At 32.8% G+C, this 20,209-nt stretch overlaps 4 protein-coding genes across 9 annotated transcripts in view; 2 read left to right on the top strand and 2 right to left on the bottom strand.

Moving 5' to 3' along the window:
* On the top strand, positions 2,241–3,290 carry LOC107627936 (cullin-like protein 3). The gene is made up of 2 exons (XM_021116461.1): positions 2,241–2,727; positions 2,815–3,290. The coding sequence occupies exons 1-2, from the start codon at positions 2,686–2,688 to the stop codon at positions 3,043–3,045; spliced, it is 273 nt and encodes a 90-aa protein (XP_020972120.1). The 5' UTR covers positions 2,241–2,685; the 3' UTR covers positions 3,046–3,290.
* On the top strand, positions 5,816–8,716 carry LOC107627935 (cullin-1-like). Of its 5 annotated transcripts, none has more exons than XM_021116456.1 (12): positions 5,816–6,118; positions 6,215–6,274; positions 6,387–6,416; positions 6,496–6,582; positions 6,691–6,840; positions 6,915–6,970; positions 7,070–7,190; positions 7,299–7,460; positions 7,533–7,682; positions 7,795–8,013; positions 8,132–8,299; positions 8,409–8,716. In XM_021116456.1, exons 4-12 carry the CDS (start codon positions 6,535–6,537, stop codon positions 8,508–8,510), a joined length of 1,176 nt encoding a protein of 391 aa, XP_020972115.1. In that variant the 5' UTR covers positions 5,816–6,118; positions 6,215–6,274; positions 6,387–6,416; positions 6,496–6,534; the 3' UTR covers positions 8,511–8,716. The 5 variants fall into 5 exon arrangements, with proteins under 5 accessions (XP_020972115.1, XP_020972117.1, XP_020972116.1 ...); XM_021116458.1 differs by having other exon boundaries at positions 6,493–6,582; XM_021116460.1 differs by lacking the exon at positions 6,387–6,416 and having other exon boundaries at positions 5,820–5,941; positions 6,038–6,118.
* Positions 9,986–17,034, bottom strand: LOC107627934 (putative disease resistance RPP13-like protein 1). Its single transcript, XM_016330741.2, has 5 exons — positions 14,606–17,034; positions 11,665–13,129; positions 11,158–11,208; positions 10,984–11,062; positions 9,986–10,371 (listed from the first exon to the last, which is right to left on the bottom strand). Exons 1-2 carry the CDS (start codon positions 16,593–16,595, stop codon positions 11,670–11,672), a joined length of 3,450 nt encoding a protein of 1,149 aa, XP_016186227.1. The 5' UTR covers positions 16,596–17,034; the 3' UTR covers positions 9,986–10,371; positions 10,984–11,062; positions 11,158–11,208; positions 11,665–11,669.
* Positions 11,732–20,209, bottom strand: part of LOC107626126 (putative disease resistance RPP13-like protein 1) — a 12,267-nt gene continuing 3,789 nt past the window's right edge. Inside the window, exons 2-4 of one of the 2 annotated variants that reach the window (XR_001617475.2) lie at positions 19,702–19,785; positions 19,507–19,586; positions 18,527–18,897 (exon numbers count right to left, since the gene is read on the bottom strand). The gene's annotated coding sequence lies outside the window, so the exon portion shown is untranslated. Of the gene's footprint in view, positions 11,768–18,526; positions 18,898–19,506; positions 19,587–19,701; positions 19,786–20,209 lie in introns of those variants that run through there. The other variant, XM_021116455.1, reaches the window with a different exon arrangement.

The following is a 20,209-nucleotide window of genomic DNA, read 5'->3' as shown; positions in this document are numbered from 1 at the left end:
ACATCTTTATCTAAGTGGCTCCCTTATATAAAATATATAGTAAAATTTATATAATTTTTTTAATTATTTATTTATATTAATTTATTTAATATATTTTTCTATACAAAAAGAAACAATTAATTATTCTTCTACGCACGGTATGTATATAAACTATTTTTAGAATGACATAATAATGTGAATCAAACAAAGCCTATATAATCTTATTTAAAAATACTATTCATACGTTAAAATCAGGCACTAAAATCAGCCATTAATATATTTATGTATAAATACATGTGTAATTTAATTTATTTTCAATATGTATTTATATTTTAACATGTATTTTATACTATAGTTGACTTTAATAGCTAATTTTAGTGTACACCTAACAAAGTACTTCAAAAATATTATCGAGCTCTATTTTGTCTTATTAGATTGTTTTACTTTAAAAATATTTATTATTTGGAAAAGTATATGGAACCAACTCTAAATTAGCCAAGAATGGAACAACTTAATTAATTATAAATATAATAATTAGTTTTATTTATTTATGATTTAATTCCGTCTCTTCACCCTCCTTCCCTCTCCAAATGTCTAAAACATGATAAATAAAAAAATAGATTCAGAACAATCCAATTTACAAAGAAAATAAACATTCTAATGCCTAGCATAAGTACAATCCACATAGAGGTTTTGGATTTATCCAGATGCATTTGGCTGATTTTTGGCTGAACCCATCTTGTTCCCTAGCATTATTATTATTATTTCTGTGGTTTGTTATAATTGTCAGTTATATATATTGCATTTTAGTTAGAATAACAGTTGGTAGTTTTAGTTAGTTAGCAGTGATTGACACGTGGAAATTGTAGTTCAGTTAGTTAGCATAGTAGCTCTCTTGTATAGAAGCTTCTTTCCTCTCTCTTCCAATGGAGATTGAAGCTTCTAGTTCTATGTTATCAATGCATGAATAAGAGAAACTCAAACTCTCCCTCCTCTGTTTCTTCTTTCTGTTCCTTACACCACAAGCTTCTTGCTTTTCTTCCTTTCCCTCAATCAATGCAGATAGATTACCTATAAATACCACTCTTCACTCTTCACTTCGGTTCTCTCTACTTTCACTCTGCTCTTCTCTCTTTTCGATAACACGCTCTGTAAGTAACCGCGTCTTCTACAATCTTTACTCTCTCTCTTTTTTTTTTTGGTCCTTCAAGTTTTTATTTCTCTTAGTTATTCAATTTCATTGAAACGCGAGCTTTTTTTCGTTGATTGTATATAACCTGATGTTTTTCGTTTCTTCTAGGGTTTGATTACTACATGTGATGATTGTGTTACTGTAATGCCTAATTAATAATCATCGGTTGGTTTTAAACTGGAAACTGCATGTCCATGGAGTTCATTTTGTATTGTTTGATTGAATATGTTATTATTTGGAAGGTTTGAAAGTTGAAATGGAGGAGAAGCGGATTGATTTTGCGCAAGAATGCAAGCAAATGGTGAAAGGGATTCTCAAGCTTATATGGATCCTGGAAGGTTCACCTGAACTACCTTTCAATTCAAAGGAATATATGATGCTATACACGTATCCATTTCTTTCTTTCTCTTTTCCCCTCTGTCTTGTACGTGTTTATGTGTTAATATGTTGTTATTTATTTCAAGATTTTAATAGCGTTGTTCAATTCATATAGCTGATAAGAATTTGATGATGACGGAGTATGAGTTGCATAGTATTATTTGCAACTGCACCTTGAGAAATTTGGATTGCATTAGACACTTGTTTTGCAACTTTTTGCATTTGCCTCCATTGAATCATCTAGCTTTAGCTCATCAATGTATTTTGGTTCTAAGGTTTCCCATTGTTGTACACCATGACAGAAATTGCTGCTGCATCAGTCATGGATTCTTGTAATATTACATAATTAGATTAGCAACTTGGATCACAGCTGCAATTTAAAACAACTGGCTTTGGTTCTTGTTGTGTTTAATTGATTAGTCTTTGATTCTAGTGTTTGCAGCTGCATCATCGTGGCAATGATTGTGATCATGTGATGTCAATACTATATTCTTGTTCAATTTTTGCATGATTGTTAGAATTGCAATCCAACTGTGGAGAATATAATGTTTTTCCCGCCCTTGATTTTTTTTTTTTTGTTTATGAAAAGAACAAAAATGTTTTAGATATTCCTATGGCTTTCCTTAAGTTTGATTAATATAGAACAATATATAATATGTGTATTGAGAGGGATCTACAGATTTATGTCAAGTACAAGAAGGTTCTTGAACTATATCTTGAAAACTTTGTAAGGAAGCATCACCCCCTCACCTGATGTTTTTCATTTATCATGATTTTTCTTTTGCTTTGATCATGTGACTAAGTTTGATAAAATTAGCTTCTATATGAATTTAATTGTTCTTGTTCTAAAGGCTTTGCGGGCTATAAGAAATAAGCACGATGAGTATATGTTGAAGGAGCTTGCCCAAAGATGGTCAAACCATAAGGTCATGGTCAGGCAGCTTTCTCTGTTCTTCTCTTATCTCCATCGATGCTACATCACGAAATGCAATCTCCCTGGATTCAATGAAGTTGGGATATCTTGTTTCCGGGATGGGGTCAGTGTCGATGTCTTCATGACTTATTTGACACTGATAATGTCTTCATAACATTGTTTGATTTATTGACATGCTCATTTTTATTAATTATAGGTTTATATGATGGTAAAAGCTGATGCTAGGGAAGCAGTGATCACACTTGTAAGAAGATAATCCTTTTTTTATATTATACTCTTGCGGTGCCAATGACGGTTGGAATAAGCATTATTTCTTTTGCTTTTGCGACAGATTAACAAAGAACGAGAGGGTGGACAGATTGACAGATCCCTATTGAAAAACATTGTAGATATATTTGTTGAGGTTGGTCTCGGGAAGTTGGATCATTACGAGCAGGATTTTGAGATACAAATGCTAGATGATACAGCCAATTACTACAAAAGCAAGGGCACAATATGGATTGAGGTTGACTCCTTTCAAGAATATCTGTCGAAGGCAAGTGTATCAAGAATTTGCCTCTAGATTTTGTGTTCTATTGGTTGACCAGCTCTAATAGTGTGTGTGTAGGCTCTGGAATGCTTCAGAAAGGAGAACAATAGAGTATCTCATTATTTGCACTCTAGCACTTGGCAAAAATTGAGAAAGGTCGTCTTTTGACTTATTCTTGATTACATGGATTTACCTGATGTTAACTGTTATATCTTTTGGTTCATCAACTGCATCTAGAATCACATACTGCATGATAATGATGTAAAACTAGGGTACTGTGCCGGTTAAACCTTGTTTTGATGATTAAATTAAATATTAATGTTATTTTAATTAGATTCTGTTGTTTGTGAATAACATGTTATCATATATACTTGAATAACACCTTTGGATGATAACTTTGTAACTGACAAATAACAGCTAAGTTTTAATACTCATGGAGCAAAGTTCCCATGTTGCTAGTTTTCTGTTTTAAGATGTTGAGTGTCATTGCGAATCGGTCTCCAGTTACAAAAATGTGGGGGATGTGAGTATTCCCCAAAATAAAATTCAACCCAACCTAACTATATATTAGTATTGTACCCAATTTTAATTAGTTCGGATATCGGAATTAAAATCATGAAACTCAATTATCCAATTATCTAATATATTTTATTAAAAAAATATTTATATAACTTTTGAATTGTTCGGGACAAATGGATCTCAATTAACTCGAAAGGTGTACTTTGGCTTCCCTGCCTTGCTTACAAATGATAAGGTATTTGATAATCTCATATAAAGCCCAAAAAAGTGTTTTGAGACTAAATTACACTCCTCCCATGAGCTGATGATTAATTTTCATCACTCATACTATTGACTATTTGGTACCTTGGAAGACAATATGATGTTTTGAGCATGATTTATCATTGTTTATTAGGTATTGGAATTAAGAAAATTACCTTTTTAATAATATTTTTAATTGATCAAAATATTCTTAGTACACCAATGTTATGTCAACAATTATAAATAACTAGAATGAGACCCGCGCGATGCGCGGGATGGTAAATTAACGATAGTATATAATAAATATTAGAAATTGCTATGTTTTGTAGAATTAAATTAAATGTGTAAATTAAAGTTAAATTTGAAAGGTGTTTTATTTAAAATAATTTGTAATACAAAATATTTGGATGTTAGAATTGTACAAAGTAACATTTTTACTTGGTGGTTTGATTTTTGTATTTGCTTTTGTTGATGGACTTAGTCTTCTTATGTAGTGCTCGTCCTCTTTTTTTTATTATTGGTTGTTGTTAGAGTTGTTGCTTTCTTCTTTCTGTCGTAAATTCTTGTGAAGACGTAGTCTTTATAAATTGTTGAGTTGTATGCACTTTCTATTGTGTTGTTTGTTCCGTCTTTGCATGTATGTTCTTCTTCCCAAGATGTGTCTTGAATTTGTATGATTTTCTTTCTCCTTAATCTCTTGATGGGTATGTGATCTTCGTCTAATGATATTAGTGTTGGCGAAGTTGGTTCCTATAATCAATAAATAATCTAAATTAGAAATAAAAATAATCTCTTGAATAAGTGAATTTTTTTTGGAGTATTACCTGTTTTATTTGTTGTAATGGGTGTTGAGGTTTAGTGTTTTTTATTGGAATAAATGTCTTCGTAACCGTGTATTGTTGACAATCTTTTTTTAGATTAAAATCATTTACTTTGACTTCAAATATAAGTGTAAGGTTGCACAAATTTTTCAATTGGGATGGTGTTTCAATTCATTACTTTTCTAGAATGTCATTAGATTTGAAGCAGTTGTTCCCAACACTTTTTTTTCTTCGCCATCAAATAGTACAAAAATTGTTGTAGCACTTTGATCTGAAATAAGTATTGGGTTAGTAACTAATAATTTGATAGATGAGATTATGAAAAGTATATTGGGTTACCTTATTGTTGGATATTGTGGTTTTTGATTACATGTGCCACAAATGTAGTTGTCTCATTTTCATCTAATATAATCATTTCTAAGCAAAGAGGCTCCTCTTCATTTGTGGTTATTAATGTTTTTCATAGATGAACCACGCAAACTTTGATAAACCAATCGTCTGTTTGTTTGGTAATATTATCCAAAGAACGATGTTTCGTTAAGTAAGTTTGAGATGTTTTATAGTTTGAAAATAAATTTCTTGTGCTAAATTTGATATTATTTGAAGGAATAGTGATAATAGACTTATATAAGTAGGTCAAATAGTATGAAATTTGAATATTTGTAACGTAAAATTTATTATGATTAATAATATTATTATGACATTTGTAATATAGATGTTTATTACATTTAATGAATTATTTATAAAAATTAATTACTGGGCCTTATAAATTTATTGTATTGTTTATAACAGTAAGATATAATAAATATAGGGATATGCATTCAAGGTCTTTGTAAGTTAATTTTTAATTATCGGTGTTTTTTATTTTTTTTATAGTTTATTTTTTTTACTGATTTAGAAATAATAGGTGATTTGGCAAAAATGGAGTGGTTGATTCTAAAATTTTGCCAAGTAAGCGACGTTGCTGACATGACATTAGTAGGAAAAGAAACATGTCTTAAAAGTAATGTATGTAAACTTATATATCTACTTTTATATATTAAGAATAGATAACTACTATTGACACTTATAAATTACACTCCTCCCACTAACTGCTAGTTTTAATCACTCTTACTATTGACTTTGGTACCTTGGAAGACAATATGATTTTTTGAACATTATTTAGTTTTTTTCTTATAAAGTTCAAAGTCTATAGTAGTGTTGTATGCATGATCCAAACTGGCTGTTGATGCGAGTCTCAGAAATAGGAAAGTCTCCGTATCGTACACATTTTCATCTTTGAAGTGTTCAATTTTTAAAAAATAATGGGGATCAAAGTGTAGTTTGAGCCTCCCAAGGGAGAAGAGAGTGTACCTAGACTTCGAAACAACTTTGTTTTACTATCTTATACCGGCAGCATCATTTCATTCATGAGCATCTGGTTGACCATTTTGATTTATGTGTAGGTGGAAGATCTCTCTAGAATCTATAGGATTTCCCAGCGAATACCTGGATTCTTTAAACTTCTTGTCGATTTATTCAAGGAGGTTGGTTTCTTTGGTTTTATTGTTTGGGATCAAAGTCAACTATTTTTTCAGAGTCTTGTTGCAATGATAGCATTGTTGATTATGCTTCCATTGCAGCATATTACAGCTGAAGGTACGGTATTGATCCAACAGGAAGAAGAAGCTGCTAACAATCAGGTTTATATGCATTCCCTTTATGTGTTGGCATACCTGCAGTAGTTATGCATCTTATTCTGACTTTAGTCATTGATTATCTAATGCCGACAAAAAAAGTTTTTCTTCACTTCAGACTGCAAGAGGGTCTAGCATCCGTGGACATGTTAGTTTCCATGCCTTTTTCTTTTAATTTTTTGTAGTAATAGCTGTAAGGCTGTAAGTATAATCATGTCATGTAGCAGGTACTAATCAGAAAAATTATCAAGGCCCATGACAAGTATATGGCATATGTCAATGATTGCTTTATGATTGATACTAAGTTTCACAAGGTTTGAGGCAATTTTGATATTCTGTTAGTTTCTTTGAAGAACAAATACTCTAAATATCTTAAAAAAATTTAGTTATTAAATGATATATTTGATTTTGGTTGTCTACAGGCACTGAAGGAAGCATTTGTGATATTTTGCAATAAAACTGTTGCTGGCTGTACCACTGCAGAACTATTAGCTGCATTTTGTGATAATATCCTAAAAAGGAGAGGGAGTGAGAGGCTGATTGATGAAGCAATTGAAGAAAATCTTGACAAGGTACTTTTTATATTTTCTTCATCAGATTCCCATTGCTATGAATTGTGTTGACAAATTTGTTTAATCTCCTGCAGGTAGTCAAGTTGCTTGTTTATATCAATGATAAGGATCTTTTTGCAAAATATTGCAGGTCAAACTTTTATCATCGTAAATTTTTACATTTGTTTCAGCCTCCATATTGTAGTACAAGAACTATTTATTTATTTATTTGTGCATTCTATAATTGCAGGAAGAATCTTGCCCGCAGATTACTTTTTACCCCGGATGCTAATGAGGAGCAGGAGAGGATTCTTTTATCAATGCTAAAGCAACAGCTTGGGGGAAATTTCCCATTGAACATGGAGAGAATGGTCAGTTGATTTCATTGCCAACTAACTAAATTTTAGTACTATCTTCTTTTCTTGGTTTGATAATATAACGTCGTGGTAACATGACATACACAACTGTCATGCATGCAGGTTAATGACATGATATTGGCCAGGGAATGTCAAAGTCAATTTTTGAAGCATCTTCATAATAAGAAAATTCAAAATCTTGGAATGGACATCACAGTTACTGTCCTTACTACAGGGTCTTGGCCAACTTACAAAACATTTGATCTCAATCTCCCTTCCATGATGGTAAGAACATAGTGAATTACTTCAAGTTTCCATCCTTACTGTATATTTTATTTTATTTTTGTCTTTTCACAGATTAAATGCATGGAAGTTTTCAAGAGATTTTATGATTTAAGATACGGGAGAAAGACAAGAAGACTTAGGTGGATTTACTCATCGGGGACATGCAATGTCAATGGCAACTTTGAACCAAAAATCATTGAACTAATTGTATCCACAAGTCAGGTGATTTCCTTCCCAGCAACCCAAAAGAAAAGTCAGCACTATGGAAGTATTGTACATAACAATCATTGGTTCATTACTCATGTTTATGATTAGAAAATTTTGTACTTTACAGGCTGTTATCCTGCTGCTATTCAACAATGCAGATAGATTGAGCTATTCAGAGATTATGACTCGGCTGAACTTGAGCCACGAAGATGCAGGTAGATTACTCCACTCGCTGTCCTGTTCGAAGTATAAGATACTTAACAAGGAGCCCAACACAAAATCTATATCTCCAAATGACATCTTTCAGTACAACTCTAAATTTACTGACAAAATGAGGAGGATCAAGGTTTGTTCTTAGTTTTATCCATAGGCCACATTTGATTTGCAATCTCATAGCTAGTTTTCATTGTTTCAGTTTTCTTTGTTGTCAAAACATAACAAGACATGTTGTCTTTTTATTGTAGATCCCCATTACACAGCATGAGGACAAAAGGAAGATGGTTGAAGATCTCGACAACGATAGGCAGTATACCATTGACGCTGCAATTGTGCGCATTATGAAGAGCAGGATGGTTTTGGACTATCAGCAACTGCAATCGGAGTGTGTCGAGATGTTAAGCCCCTTGTTCAAGGTATAGCAATATGCATGCATCTCCTAATTTGAGTGAATTTGTATTGGCTGAATTATTTTCTGGTTTCAAGTATTATCTTAATTTGCAAATGTTGGTATTTGATTTGCAGCCTGAAATCGAAACAATCAAGAAACGCATTGAACATCTCATTGCAACGGACTATTTGGAAAGGGACAGAGATAACCAAAATATATTCAAATATGTGGCATAATGGAAGCAACTAATGTGCAGTGGCCAATGTTTATTGTCTAGTAGTTAAATGTAGTTAAATGCATGATAGAATGATTGCTCCATGCTTCTTTGTCGATTGTTGTAGACAACAGAGGCTATAAATATTTGGAAAGGAAGAATTACTGAAAAGAAATTGTTAAAATACGTGTCTAGCAACATAAGATATAATACATTTTTTTCATCTTAGTCTATAAGGAATTTGGACAATCTGTTTTTAAAATTTTAACAAAATGAAAAGGAGATCTCACATCAAGCGATATGTCATGCAAAGTCCCGAGAAGGGCAGCATCTAAAAATGTAAACCGGTAGTATTAGGGTTAGTTTGGTAAAGCTTTTACTTTTTAAAAGTAGCTTATGAAAGCTGTCTTTTAAAAGATGACTTTTTAAAAGCTACAGCACTTGCGTTTGGTAAAATCACGTTAAAGATAGCTTTTAATAAGCACAAGTACTATAATTGTATTTGGTAAAACAACTTTTAAAAATTAAAAAATTATAATAAACATATTTATAACGAAGAATAATTTCTTTTTTAAAATTTTTTAAAATAAGAATAATACTTTTTTTTCAAATTTTAGAGACCAATAATTTAAATATTTATTTGATTTACTCTCTATACTAATATAAATAGAGTTATCATTAGTCAATAATAAAACTTGTATGTAATCCAATGTTAGTACTGATATGTCTATTACCCATCTATATATATTGACTCACTTCTACAAATCACAAAAAATGAGACACATATCTCAAGTAAAATTATATGAAGATTGTGTTAGAATTTGTGAAGGTTAGGTTGAGAAATTAGAAATATATGATGATTCTAATGACAATATAATGACAAAAAATATGTGTGAAAAAATAAATAAAATCTAGTGTTAATAATTAATAATGGTAATTTTGAATATTTATTATATTAGATTTTTTTTTTTTAATTTTGATAAGCACAAGTCAACTTTGAAAAGCTCCCTCTTAGGTGCTTTCAAAAGCACCCCTAACTTTTAAAAGCCGCAAGCACAAGCACTTGGGCTTTTTAATTTACCAAACGCAAAATGAGGTGCTTATGCTTTTAAAAAGCACAAGCACCTCTTCAAAAAACTTTACCAAACCCAGCCTTAGTAGCTGATTTTACGGCTTGAATTTGCAATCTTAAGTCAACCCAGAAATAGCTTCTTGTCTACCTCCGTTCTCATCTCAGCTGTGCAGATGTCTCAAACAACATCAGACCCTCTGCCTTTGATTCCTAATAGAAGGTCAAAGATGGTAGTTGGAAGAATCAGCTTCTACCTTCAATGTTTCAATTTGATAGAAGTTAACAATAACAACATTCATTCACTGGAAAATACTAGGACTATCTCACATTCTAGAAGAGACAAAATTAAGAATGAGTGCGTTAGAGAATTGTGACAATGGAAGGACATCCATTAACATCCATTAGGCCAAGTTTAAGAACTCTACAAGAGGAAAGAGAGGTGGTATTCTCCAGTCTCTTTATTCAACATCAAAATTTGCTTTACACTCAGCATGCTTTCTTATACTAACTACTCAGGCCACTACCCTTATTCCCATCAATTACATTCCCAATTCCATTATTATAGTAACTAACCTAACAACTACTACTGCTAACTAACCCTCCTATCTTTACCTAAATGGACTTAACAGCTTTCTAAAAGGAGCCTGCTTCCCTCGTTTCCAATTGTATACAACTTCGTTTATATCCTAAGGATGAGTAACATAATCCATCGGCCCATCTTGGAGCTCCAGGAACTCTGAGCAGCGCCAAAGATTTCTGAATAGATAGAGCCATGGTGGAGCTGATGACATGTTTGATGTACCCTAGAAATCTGAAGAACATGTCCAATTAGATTAATATTTTAGCTACCTCAGGAAAATAAAATAAATGAATAAATAACAAACAAGACTAAAAATGTAATTTGTATATGCCTAACGGTTAAGATACATGGTGGTTAAATCAGAGTTGATGCATCTACTCTCTACTCTAAAGTTGGCATTGACATTGGTGCTCTATATGACAGAGTGAAGGTACAAGTCCAATATATATAGCTCTAGAGACATTCATAATATATAACTACCAGAACGACCAAAATTCAGAGGTAACAGTGCCAATAAAATTAATCTTAGGAAACAGTTGCATGAAATGAAACAATGGTGTTAGTAGTATAATATGTAATCATCATGCAACAAAACAATAATTTAAGAACCCAACAAATTATACCCGAATAACTTTGATTAAAGTTATGACAACTAAATTAATTAAGCACCCCCAAGACATCATTATGTGATTGGAATTAAAATTTTATATTCCTAGAGCATATTTCTTCCATTTTATTTATATTTATACAAAGAAGGAAGCAATAATGTATATGTTAGTTCACATTACGAAGAAGAAAAATGAAGCAAATATGGATGCAATGAAAGGGTGAAAAGTTGCTTACAATTCTCAATGCAAGACCAGCGAAAAGCAGTATGGATAAGCAAAGAGCAAGAGGAAGGTGGTCCAGGCAGCCCAAAAAGCTGTTACCACAACAAAAGCAAGAAAGTGATTAGGATTTAGGAATGTCTTGGAGCAAATCAAGAAAAATCACAAAATTGTCCACAAAATTAATTACCAATTATCAACTCCAGAGAATATCAAACAACTATTCATGAGGAGATAGTTTCTGCAAAAAAGAGACCAAAAGTTATTTACTATTTTCTTATGCAATAGTCCAATGATGAGAAGAAGCTTAAAAAGCGGAAGTAACAGAGTGATAGCTCTACACCCTAGAAGATGGGCCAATTGAATTATGAGTTATGATACACTAACAGCCACATAATGCTACTCAAAAGCGAAAAGTCAAAACTAAATTTGCCTCGACCATGTACTGTAGTGGTGATTGAGTGTGTCATAACAGAGGATTCTGTTTTATATTTAGAGTAGAAGGACATGAGACACATGATTTGAAACAGTGTAGAGTAGATTTCATAAACAACCAACATGACTTGTTACAATTAAAAAATGGGTTGATGAAATTCAGTAAGAATAAACTATCATGATGATAATATAATGTATGAAAAATGAATGTGATGTTAGAGAAGATGAAGTGGCTTTGGGATAGAAAGGGCAAAAGAGTTACCTGTTTTAAGATGTTGAGTCATTGCGAATCGATCTCCCATTAACAAAAATGTGGGGGGTGTGGGAAATGGATGGCCAAATGTGGGGATCCTTCCTCTCTATGCCTTCACCCAACAACCCACATTTAATAATGAAGAGTCGACTTAAAGAGGCAGGCAACCTTATGTTCTCCAGCTTAGGACATTCTTCAACCCGTAATTCTCGAAGGGACTGTGACTGTGACAACTCCCCTAGAGATGTCAAATTTTCTCGTCTTGCAATTATGAAGGACCTGAGATTTGGGAACGCTGACAATGGGAAGGATGTAAGTGAATCACAGCTGTTGTCTATTTCAAGACTCGTTAGTGACTCATATTGTTGCTGTTGCATTGGGAATTCCACATTCTTGCAATCCTTGATTGATAGCTCTTGCAATGAAGGGGGCAGAGAATCCCCTGGAAATGATATGGCTGATGAGCAGTTTAAGATTCTTAACTCTGCGAGAGAGGTTGGTTGGGTGTGGATCATGGCATCAAACACATACTCCACTTGCTGCTCTCCATCAATGGATAGAGTTTGCAACATCGAAAGTGGTAGCTCCCGAATTCTTGCTTCCTTTGCGCCATATATTTGTGAATGGCGCAACATGGGAGCTCTTGGCAGATAACAACCAAGCTCCTCGCATTCTTCAATGCAAAGTAATTTCAAAGACGGAAGGAAAGTGGGGAGATCTCCTCTTAACTTAGGACAGTTCACTATCGAAAGATGCTCAAGTTGAGGAAATGGTGCATCATCTTCGTCACATTCAAATGACTCCCATTCCTCCCAGCAAGGCATATAAAAAAATGAGAGATGTTTAAGGGATCGGAAGGGTGTCTCCTGATAGAATTCACCACCAATCATCTTCAGCTTCTCACAATGTGAAATCTCCAATCTAATTAGAGAGGGTAACTGTCCAAGTGAAGGAAGCACCCAACAATTCCTGCATCCCAACAGCTCCAACTTAGTCATGTTGTGGTACGAAGACTGCCCTACCCAATCCGGAAACATGGTACCTCTGTAACCCCATAAGCTTAGCCTCTTCAAGTCTTTGTGAGGTTCTAATTTGGCAAGTACATCTTTTTCGATTTGGGAATCAACAATATCACTATCTTCACCTGATGACCACTCCAAACATAAATGACTGATGTATTTCTTATCAACCATCCTTGCCTTCCAAGCTTCACTGCTATCAACCACATTCTCTAATTTCTCAATACTGAGTGACCGTTGAAGATTTACAAGTTCTCCCAATTCCTCTATCCCATTCTCTTCATGCTTTCCAACAATGTAGTGACATAAAATCTGCAAGTCTTTCAATTTGCTCATCCCTTTAGGCATCTCTTCTAAATTAGTATATTCAATATGGAGATGGCGTAGATTTATAAGATCTTGCATCCTGCTTGGAAGCTTTTTTAGTCCTTTACACCTGGTCAACTTCAGTGTATGTGAAGGATTACCATGTGTTCATAACACGCAGCGGAAGAAAAGAAAGTAATCCTAAAGATCTATTTTGTGCTTAAATTTTATTCCAATAATAAATATATAATAGATCAAATCTAAATACCTGAGTACGCTAGTAAAAATCTTTTTCTCCTTCGATGGTACGAAGGCGCTATGCGTATCCACACCGAGACCAAACTTTGCTGTCAACTCTTTGACCAATGGATATCTGATCTAAATTGAGAACCTCTTTGCAACTTTTGCACACCATAAAATTCTTCTCCAAGAATTAGGCTCACATACACTTATGTGTGTAGAGGTAAAGGAATAAAACCCTTGCAAATAAATTTCCAAAATTGCTTGCAAGAACAATTTTCGCTAAAGCCTTTTGCCTAATGACATTACAACTTCTAAAGTTGTTTAATTCAAAATATATTGCCCAATACTCCCACTAGTTTAAATAAAATCTTTGATAGTCATACTATCTTACTTTGGACATCATACATCTTCTCAAGATGTTCAGTAATAAATAGTGGAGAGATGTCTTTGTCTAGGTAAAAATATAAAATTAAATCCTTAATACATCAAATGTATATACTGATTATTATCTTGAAAATAAAACTCCTGGTTGTCAGGCCGCTCTTTATAATCAAGAATATTAGAAAAACTAATTTTTAATATTATAGTGTTCAAAACACATAAATCAAATCAAAATTTGATTTTTTCATGTATTAGCGTTTAGCTTTAAAAATTATCAAATCAAATTTGACCTTTATATATACACTTATATATATAAGAAACAAACAAAAAATATTTTGCATCTTATTCCTTTTATTATGATCAAAATCACAATAAAATTTAATAAATAAAAAAAATCAAACAAAATATTTGATTTTAAATATAACTTTTAAATTAAAAAAATGATAATTTAATCACAATTAAATAATTAAAATTGAAATAAATTAACTATTAATTTATTAGAAAACCATCTCAATGGAAATAACTGCATCGCATGCTTAAAAAAAATTTGAATTAATCCTATTAATTCACAAATTTAAGAAAATAGGAATAAAATTTAAACACAAAAAGCCAATGCTCTGATACCACTGAAGGATTACCATGTGTTCATAACACGCAGCGGAAGAAAAGAAAGTAATCCTAAAGATCTATTTTGTGCTTAAATTTTATTCCAATAATAAATATATAATAGATCAAATCTAAATACCTGAGTACGCTAGTAAAAATCTTTTTCTCCTTCGATGGTACGAAGACGCTATGCGTATCCACACCGAGACCAAACTTTGCTGTCAACTCTTTGACCAATGGATATCTGATCTAAATTGAGAACCTCTTTGCAACTTTTGCACACCATAAAATTCTTCTCCAAGAATTAGGCTCACATACACTTATGTGTGTAGAGGTAAAGGAATAAAACCCTTGTGTTTTATTCTCGTGGTCATACTCCTTATTCCCAACAGTATGTAAATTGTACAATTCGCTCAATGACTCGGGCAATACCAAAATAGGCGTATAAGAGACATCCAAATGACGCAAATTTACAAGACCCTGCATGTTGATTGGAAGCTTTTCTAGTCTTGTACAATTACTCAACTTCAATGTTTGTAAATTGTACAAGTTAGTCATTGACTTGGGCAATGTCACGATAGGTGCACCAGAGAGATCCAAATAACGCAAATGGATCAACTCACCTATTGAATCAGGCAATGTATCAAGTGGAAAGAATTTAAATGACAAAACTCTTACATGCTTCAACTGTGCAAGTAAGCCACAAGGATCAAATTTCTCTGAGGAATCATGCCATTTATCAAATATCAGCAATGTCCTTGCATTTTTTAAGCTTTCACATTCTTCCAATATCTTTGAGAACAAAGCATTCATGCTACTATCATATGAAAGATGACGAGAACAAGCATCATGCATATATGCAGTTTTGAGTTCAATGGTTCTAGAAAAGCACTTCCCACCATAGAATATCGATAAATCATGCATGAGATCATGCATCACAAATGAATTTTCAAGAGAGTTAGAATGTTGAAAAAATGCTCTTGAAGCCAAATCGTTAAAATATTTATAACCAACTTCTTGTAAAGTGCTGCCGCCCTTTGGTTGCTGCAAAAGACCTTCTGCCATCCATAATAACACCAGTTCATCTCTTTCGAATTCGTAGTCTTTTGGGAATAAAGAACAATAAACAAAGCAACGTTTTAAGTATGAAGGGAGGTAATGATAACTAATTTTTAAGGCAGGAAGAATGCTACTCTCATCTTCAGAAAACTCCCAAATTTTGCTATTCAAAACATCAATCCAATCCCTTTCATGATCTTTTGTTCTTAATAATCCCCCAAGTGTTTGAACAGCCAATGGTAACCCTTTACACTTTTCAACAATTTTTCTACCAACAATTTCTAAAGTTGAACGGTCTCTAGATTCAGTAGGAAAAAATGCATGTTTTGCAAACACTAGCCAACAATCTTCCTCATGCAAGAAACTCAAATTGAGAGGTTGATTATGATTAGTTTTCACCATAGAAGCAACTCGATCAAGACGGGTTGTTACAAGGATATGACCTCCCTCACTTCCACATTCAAAAGGAGTTAGAAAACTTCCCCAACCCTCACGATTACTGCTCCATACATCATCTATAACAACCAAGAATTTTTTCCCTGCTAGCTCATCCTTCAAATGATTTTGAACTGTATCTAAATCACTTGAGTGACAAGAACTACCAGTTTTTTTTATCACAGTCTTTGTCATCTTAAGAACATCAAATTCCTCCTCACCAACACAAACCCATGCTTTAACATGAAATTTTTGCTTCACTTTGACATCATTATAAACCAATTTTGCCAGAGTAGTTTTGCCTATCCCACCCATGCCTACTATGGGAATCACAGACAAATCACCATTGTTAGTATCATCTAACAACAATTTCACTATAGCATCCCTCTCTTTGTCCCTCCCAACAAACATATCAGATTTTTTAACTAGTGAGGTTGATGGAATCCTCCCAGACATATTCTTGGCTGCAATATTTTCCAGACCAAGGATATCTTTGTGTTTTGCAATACCCTCTAGTCTAGCAATGACTTCTTCAATCCTAGTAACAACCATATCCCTATCTTGTGAATTGAAGATACGAGACAGGAAGTTACCTGGATCCTCTTGAATGGCAGCTTTGGTGGTAATTTCATCCAACAAGTCATCAGCATCATAAACAGCATCTTGAAGATTTTGAAGCCACCTCTTGACAGCATGGACAGTGATCTGTTTCTTCTCAGCATCATTCAGCACAGCTTCAACCACGTTCAGAATTGTCTCCAACCTTTCTAGCAGATTCTGGTCAAGCTTCTTTCCTCGAATCCATTTGACAAACTTATCATCGGACAACCTGTCAAAAAGAACATTGAGGAAAGAAGAGAGAAAAGCTCCTCCAACAAGTTCTGCAACCATGTTCACAAGGAAGCGCTTTGCACTCAACTCAGATTTCTTACAAAGAAGGAAATAGTAGCAAGTAATGAATTGTTTGGTATGTTTACATTAAAGTGTACATTGAAGTCAATAATACGGGCAAGTTTTCGCCGTTGAAAAAATGCCAGTTCTACTGTGACTGTAGTTTTGATGACTACAAGTGTCTATAGTTTTCTCTACAAATCAGCAAATGCCACCTGGTTTAGTTTTGAAAGTGGTTGACCCTTTTAAATAACTCCTAACTGAATTTAACATAAGTGCTGAAAGTTGAAACTTCTAATTAGAAAAGAAAAAATTGAATAATTAATTTATTTGGTTTTGAATTATTGTTTGTGACTTTGTGGATCACTCCTTGAAGAACACGGTGGTTTATTATAGTAACAGTAATTGGCGCCCACGCAAGATCTGATCCGATCATCGTAAGCCAGTTGAAGAACATGAAGGTGGGAACGGTGTCGTTTCAGTGGCACGGCCTAGGAAAATGTTTTTTTTTTCAACTAGAATGTATGGAAATGGTTAAGATTAATAACAAAGTTACTGTCATAAAAATTTGGAACTAAACCAATTAAGAGCCAACTAAAAGGATCAAATTAGCTTTAGAGTCAAAATTCTTAGGCCAGCTGTCTTTAGCTGATTTGTCTTCTATATTGTAGCCACAGTAGAATGCACCTTGAAAATTTTGGTGTGTTAATTAATTATACCGAATAAAACATAGAATTTTTGTTTTTAAACTTTAAATTAAGGGAGTCATTTAGATAAAGACGCTTAAAACGTCTTTTTTTAAAATATTTTTTAATAATTAAAATTTAATACGTATAATGTGTTATTTTTTATTAAAATTAGGCCAGATAAATTAATTTGACCGAAAAAATGGTAAATCAAATTTTAAATTACTCTAAATTAATATTATTTTTTTATAAAAAATATTAATTTAGAGAGATACTTTCACAAATATTCTTATAGAACTCAAAATAAAATTGAAATTAAAACTAATATTGGAGATGCTCTTAACTCTTCGAAATTTGAATATTTAGTTAGATTTTCTACTTTTCTTAATGGAATACAAAAAGCTCTGCTTATTATTATATAAATAAACCTATAGAAGAATAATTGTTTAATTTGAGATTAGGAATAAGTTAAACCATGTAATCATCCTTTAAAAAAAGCTAAATGGTTTCTAAGCTTCATTGAGGTTGAAATATGATTTCTAAAAATTGTCTTTTTTCCTGGTTTGGTGACTCTAAAAGCTAAATGCATAAATTGAAGACATGTATCCCAACAACCTCAACAACATTTTCATGTAATCTTCAATAATGGTTGCAATCTGATTTTCTTATTAAAAAAAATTGTTAATATAAACTACTTTTACCATTACAAGCCCACGTATTAAAAAGAGATGGCACAAGGTCAACCACTCACCAAGACTACTAAACTTATCAGAACATTCACACAATTTTGAACAAGAAAATTTACAAAACAATCTCAAAAAACTACTAGTATGTGACACAGTTTATAAGTTGTAATAATGCATTAATTAGTTTTCAATGACCTAACCACACAATAATGCAAACCAAATCTTTATCAGTATGACAGTAACTATATAGCACTATAAAATGTATGCATTTTGAGATAAATTTGGTATATCATATGGACTGAAATTATTCAATAATATATAAGTTTGAGCATAATTTTATAGCAATAATTTCTACTAAATTTAGCCATCAATTATCTTGGTCCATCATGCAACTTAAGATGCTCATTTATTGGTACATACCTAGAAGTTTTAGCAAAACTTTTTTATTAGGATGGTGTGAAATATCACATTCATTAGGATTACTCATTGGAAAATACAGGATTACCAGAAAAAGCAATAAAGAAAGAGATATACCATTTCAGAAATGTATATAGGAGAGTTGCCAAAAAGGAACTTGAATTTACTCAATTATTGCTATAAATCCCATGGTGTGACAGAGTACTGAATCAACCAAAGCCACTTAGTCATACAGAAAAGTAATCTACTTGGCAAAAAAAAGATAGAAAAACATAATTCTAAATCAAATGGCATAGAGTATCTCAGTAATGGACTCAGCTAAGCAGTCAAAATTATCAATTTTATGAACAAATCTGAATGCACAAAGTTTGTAGGTTATTCCCAACGTTCAAAAGAGAGAGAGAAAGGGCTGCTCAGTGGTTACACATCTCCTATTTCCTTCCATCCAAGTGGAATCTGAATTGATAGAGCCATATGGTGGAATGGGTGACATGTTTGATGTACCCTAGCAACCTGAAGAACATGACCACTTAGATTAAAATATTATTGCTACCACCAGGAATGTAATTTGCTACTTGTCATGTCCTTGTCCTCAACTACTATGTAATTTGCATATGCTTAGTGGTTAAGATACATGGTGGTTAAATCAATCAGAGTTGATGCATCTACTCTCTACTCTAAAGTTGCCATTGACATTGCTGCTCTATATCAATCATCACAGAACGAAGGTACAAGTACAATATATATAGCTCCAGTGATATTCATAATATATAACTACCAGAACGACCAAAATTCAGAGGTATCGGTGCCAATAAAATTAATCTTAGGAAACCATGGTGTTAGAGTATAATATGCATCATGCAATGAAACAATGAGTAACTTAAGAACTCAAAATTTTTTTTACACGAATACCTTTGATAAAAGTATGCCAATTAATTAAGCATCCGAAGACATCATTATTTTAATGTTATTAAAATTTTATATACCTAGATCATATTTCTGCCATTTTACCTATATTCAATTATTATTACAAGGAAGGCATTTTGTTTATTCCCATTACGGGAGAAGAAAAATGAAACTAATATGGATACAATGATTAATGAAAGGGTAAAAGTTGCTTACAATTCTCAATTTAAAACGGGCGAAAAGCAGTATGGATAAGCAAAGAGCAAGAGGAAGTTGGTCCAGGCAGCCCAAAAAAGCTGTTATGGCAACCAAAGCAAGAAAGTGATTAGGATTTAGGATTGTGTTGGAGCAAATCAAGTACAGGAATATATAGTTGGGGGCATAAATGTTTTTCTCTTACAATAGGCATACCTTTTTATCCTAAAATCACAAATTTGTCCACAAAATTACCAATTGTCAAGGGCAGAATCATGCATACTCCTTCTGAGATGGTTCCTGCAAAAAAGAGAGCAAAAGTTCTTTACTATTTTGTTGTGCAATAGTCCAACTATGAGAAGAAGCTTAAAAAGTGGAAGTAGCAGATTGATAGTGAAGATGGGCCAATTGAATTATGAGTTATGATACACTAACAGCATATAATGCTACACAAAAGTCAAAACTTGGTTAAAAAACATGCTTCAGAATTCCTTTCTGATATCATGACAACTAAATTTGCCTCGACCATGTACTGTAGTGGTGATTAAGAGTGTCATAAGTGAGGACTGGGTTTTATATTTAGAGTAGAAGGACATGAGACACATGATTCGAAACAGTATAGAGTAGATTTGATATAAAAAATAAAAAGGATTGATGAAATTCAGTTAGATTAAAACTATCGTAATGATAATATAATGAATATGATGTTGCTGAAGATGAAATC

The sequence above is a fragment of the Arachis ipaensis genome, chromosome B02 (genome assembly GCF_000816755.2).
Source record: "Arachis ipaensis cultivar K30076 chromosome B02, Araip1.1, whole genome shotgun sequence".
Classification (NCBI taxonomy): domain Eukaryota; kingdom Viridiplantae; phylum Streptophyta; class Magnoliopsida; order Fabales; family Fabaceae; genus Arachis; species Arachis ipaensis.
The sequence above is the reverse complement of the archived record's forward strand: the minus strand, read 5'-3'. Positions and strand labels throughout refer to the sequence as shown.

Excerpts from the sequence above, each read along its gene's own strand:
- LOC107627936 (XM_021116461.1), top strand. The coding sequence starts at position 2,686 with ATGATGGTAAAAGCTGATGCTAGGGAAGCAGTGATCACACTT. Across the intron at positions 2,728-2,814 it reads GGGAAGCAGTGATCACACTT|ATTAACAAAGAACGAGAGGG; the intron begins GTAAGAAGATAA and ends CTTTTGCGACAG.
- LOC107627935 (XM_021116457.1), top strand. The coding sequence starts at position 6,535 with ATGGCATATGTCAATGATTGCTTTATGATTGATACTAAGTTTCACAAG. Across the intron at positions 7,191-7,298 it reads CATTGAACATGGAGAGAATG|GTTAATGACATGATATTGGC; the intron begins GTCAGTTGATTT and ends TCATGCATGCAG. Across the intron at positions 8,014-8,131 it reads ACAAAATGAGGAGGATCAAG|ATCCCCATTACACAGCATGA; the intron begins GTTTGTTCTTAG and ends TTTTTATTGTAG.
- LOC107627934 (XM_016330741.2), bottom strand. The coding sequence starts at position 16,595 with ATGGTTGCAGAACTTGTTGGAGGAGCTTTTCTCTCTTCTTTCCTCAAT. Across the intron at positions 13,130-14,605 it reads GAGCGAATTGTACAATTTAC|ATACACTGAAGTTGACCAGG; the intron begins ATACTGTTGGGA and ends GTAATCCTTCAC.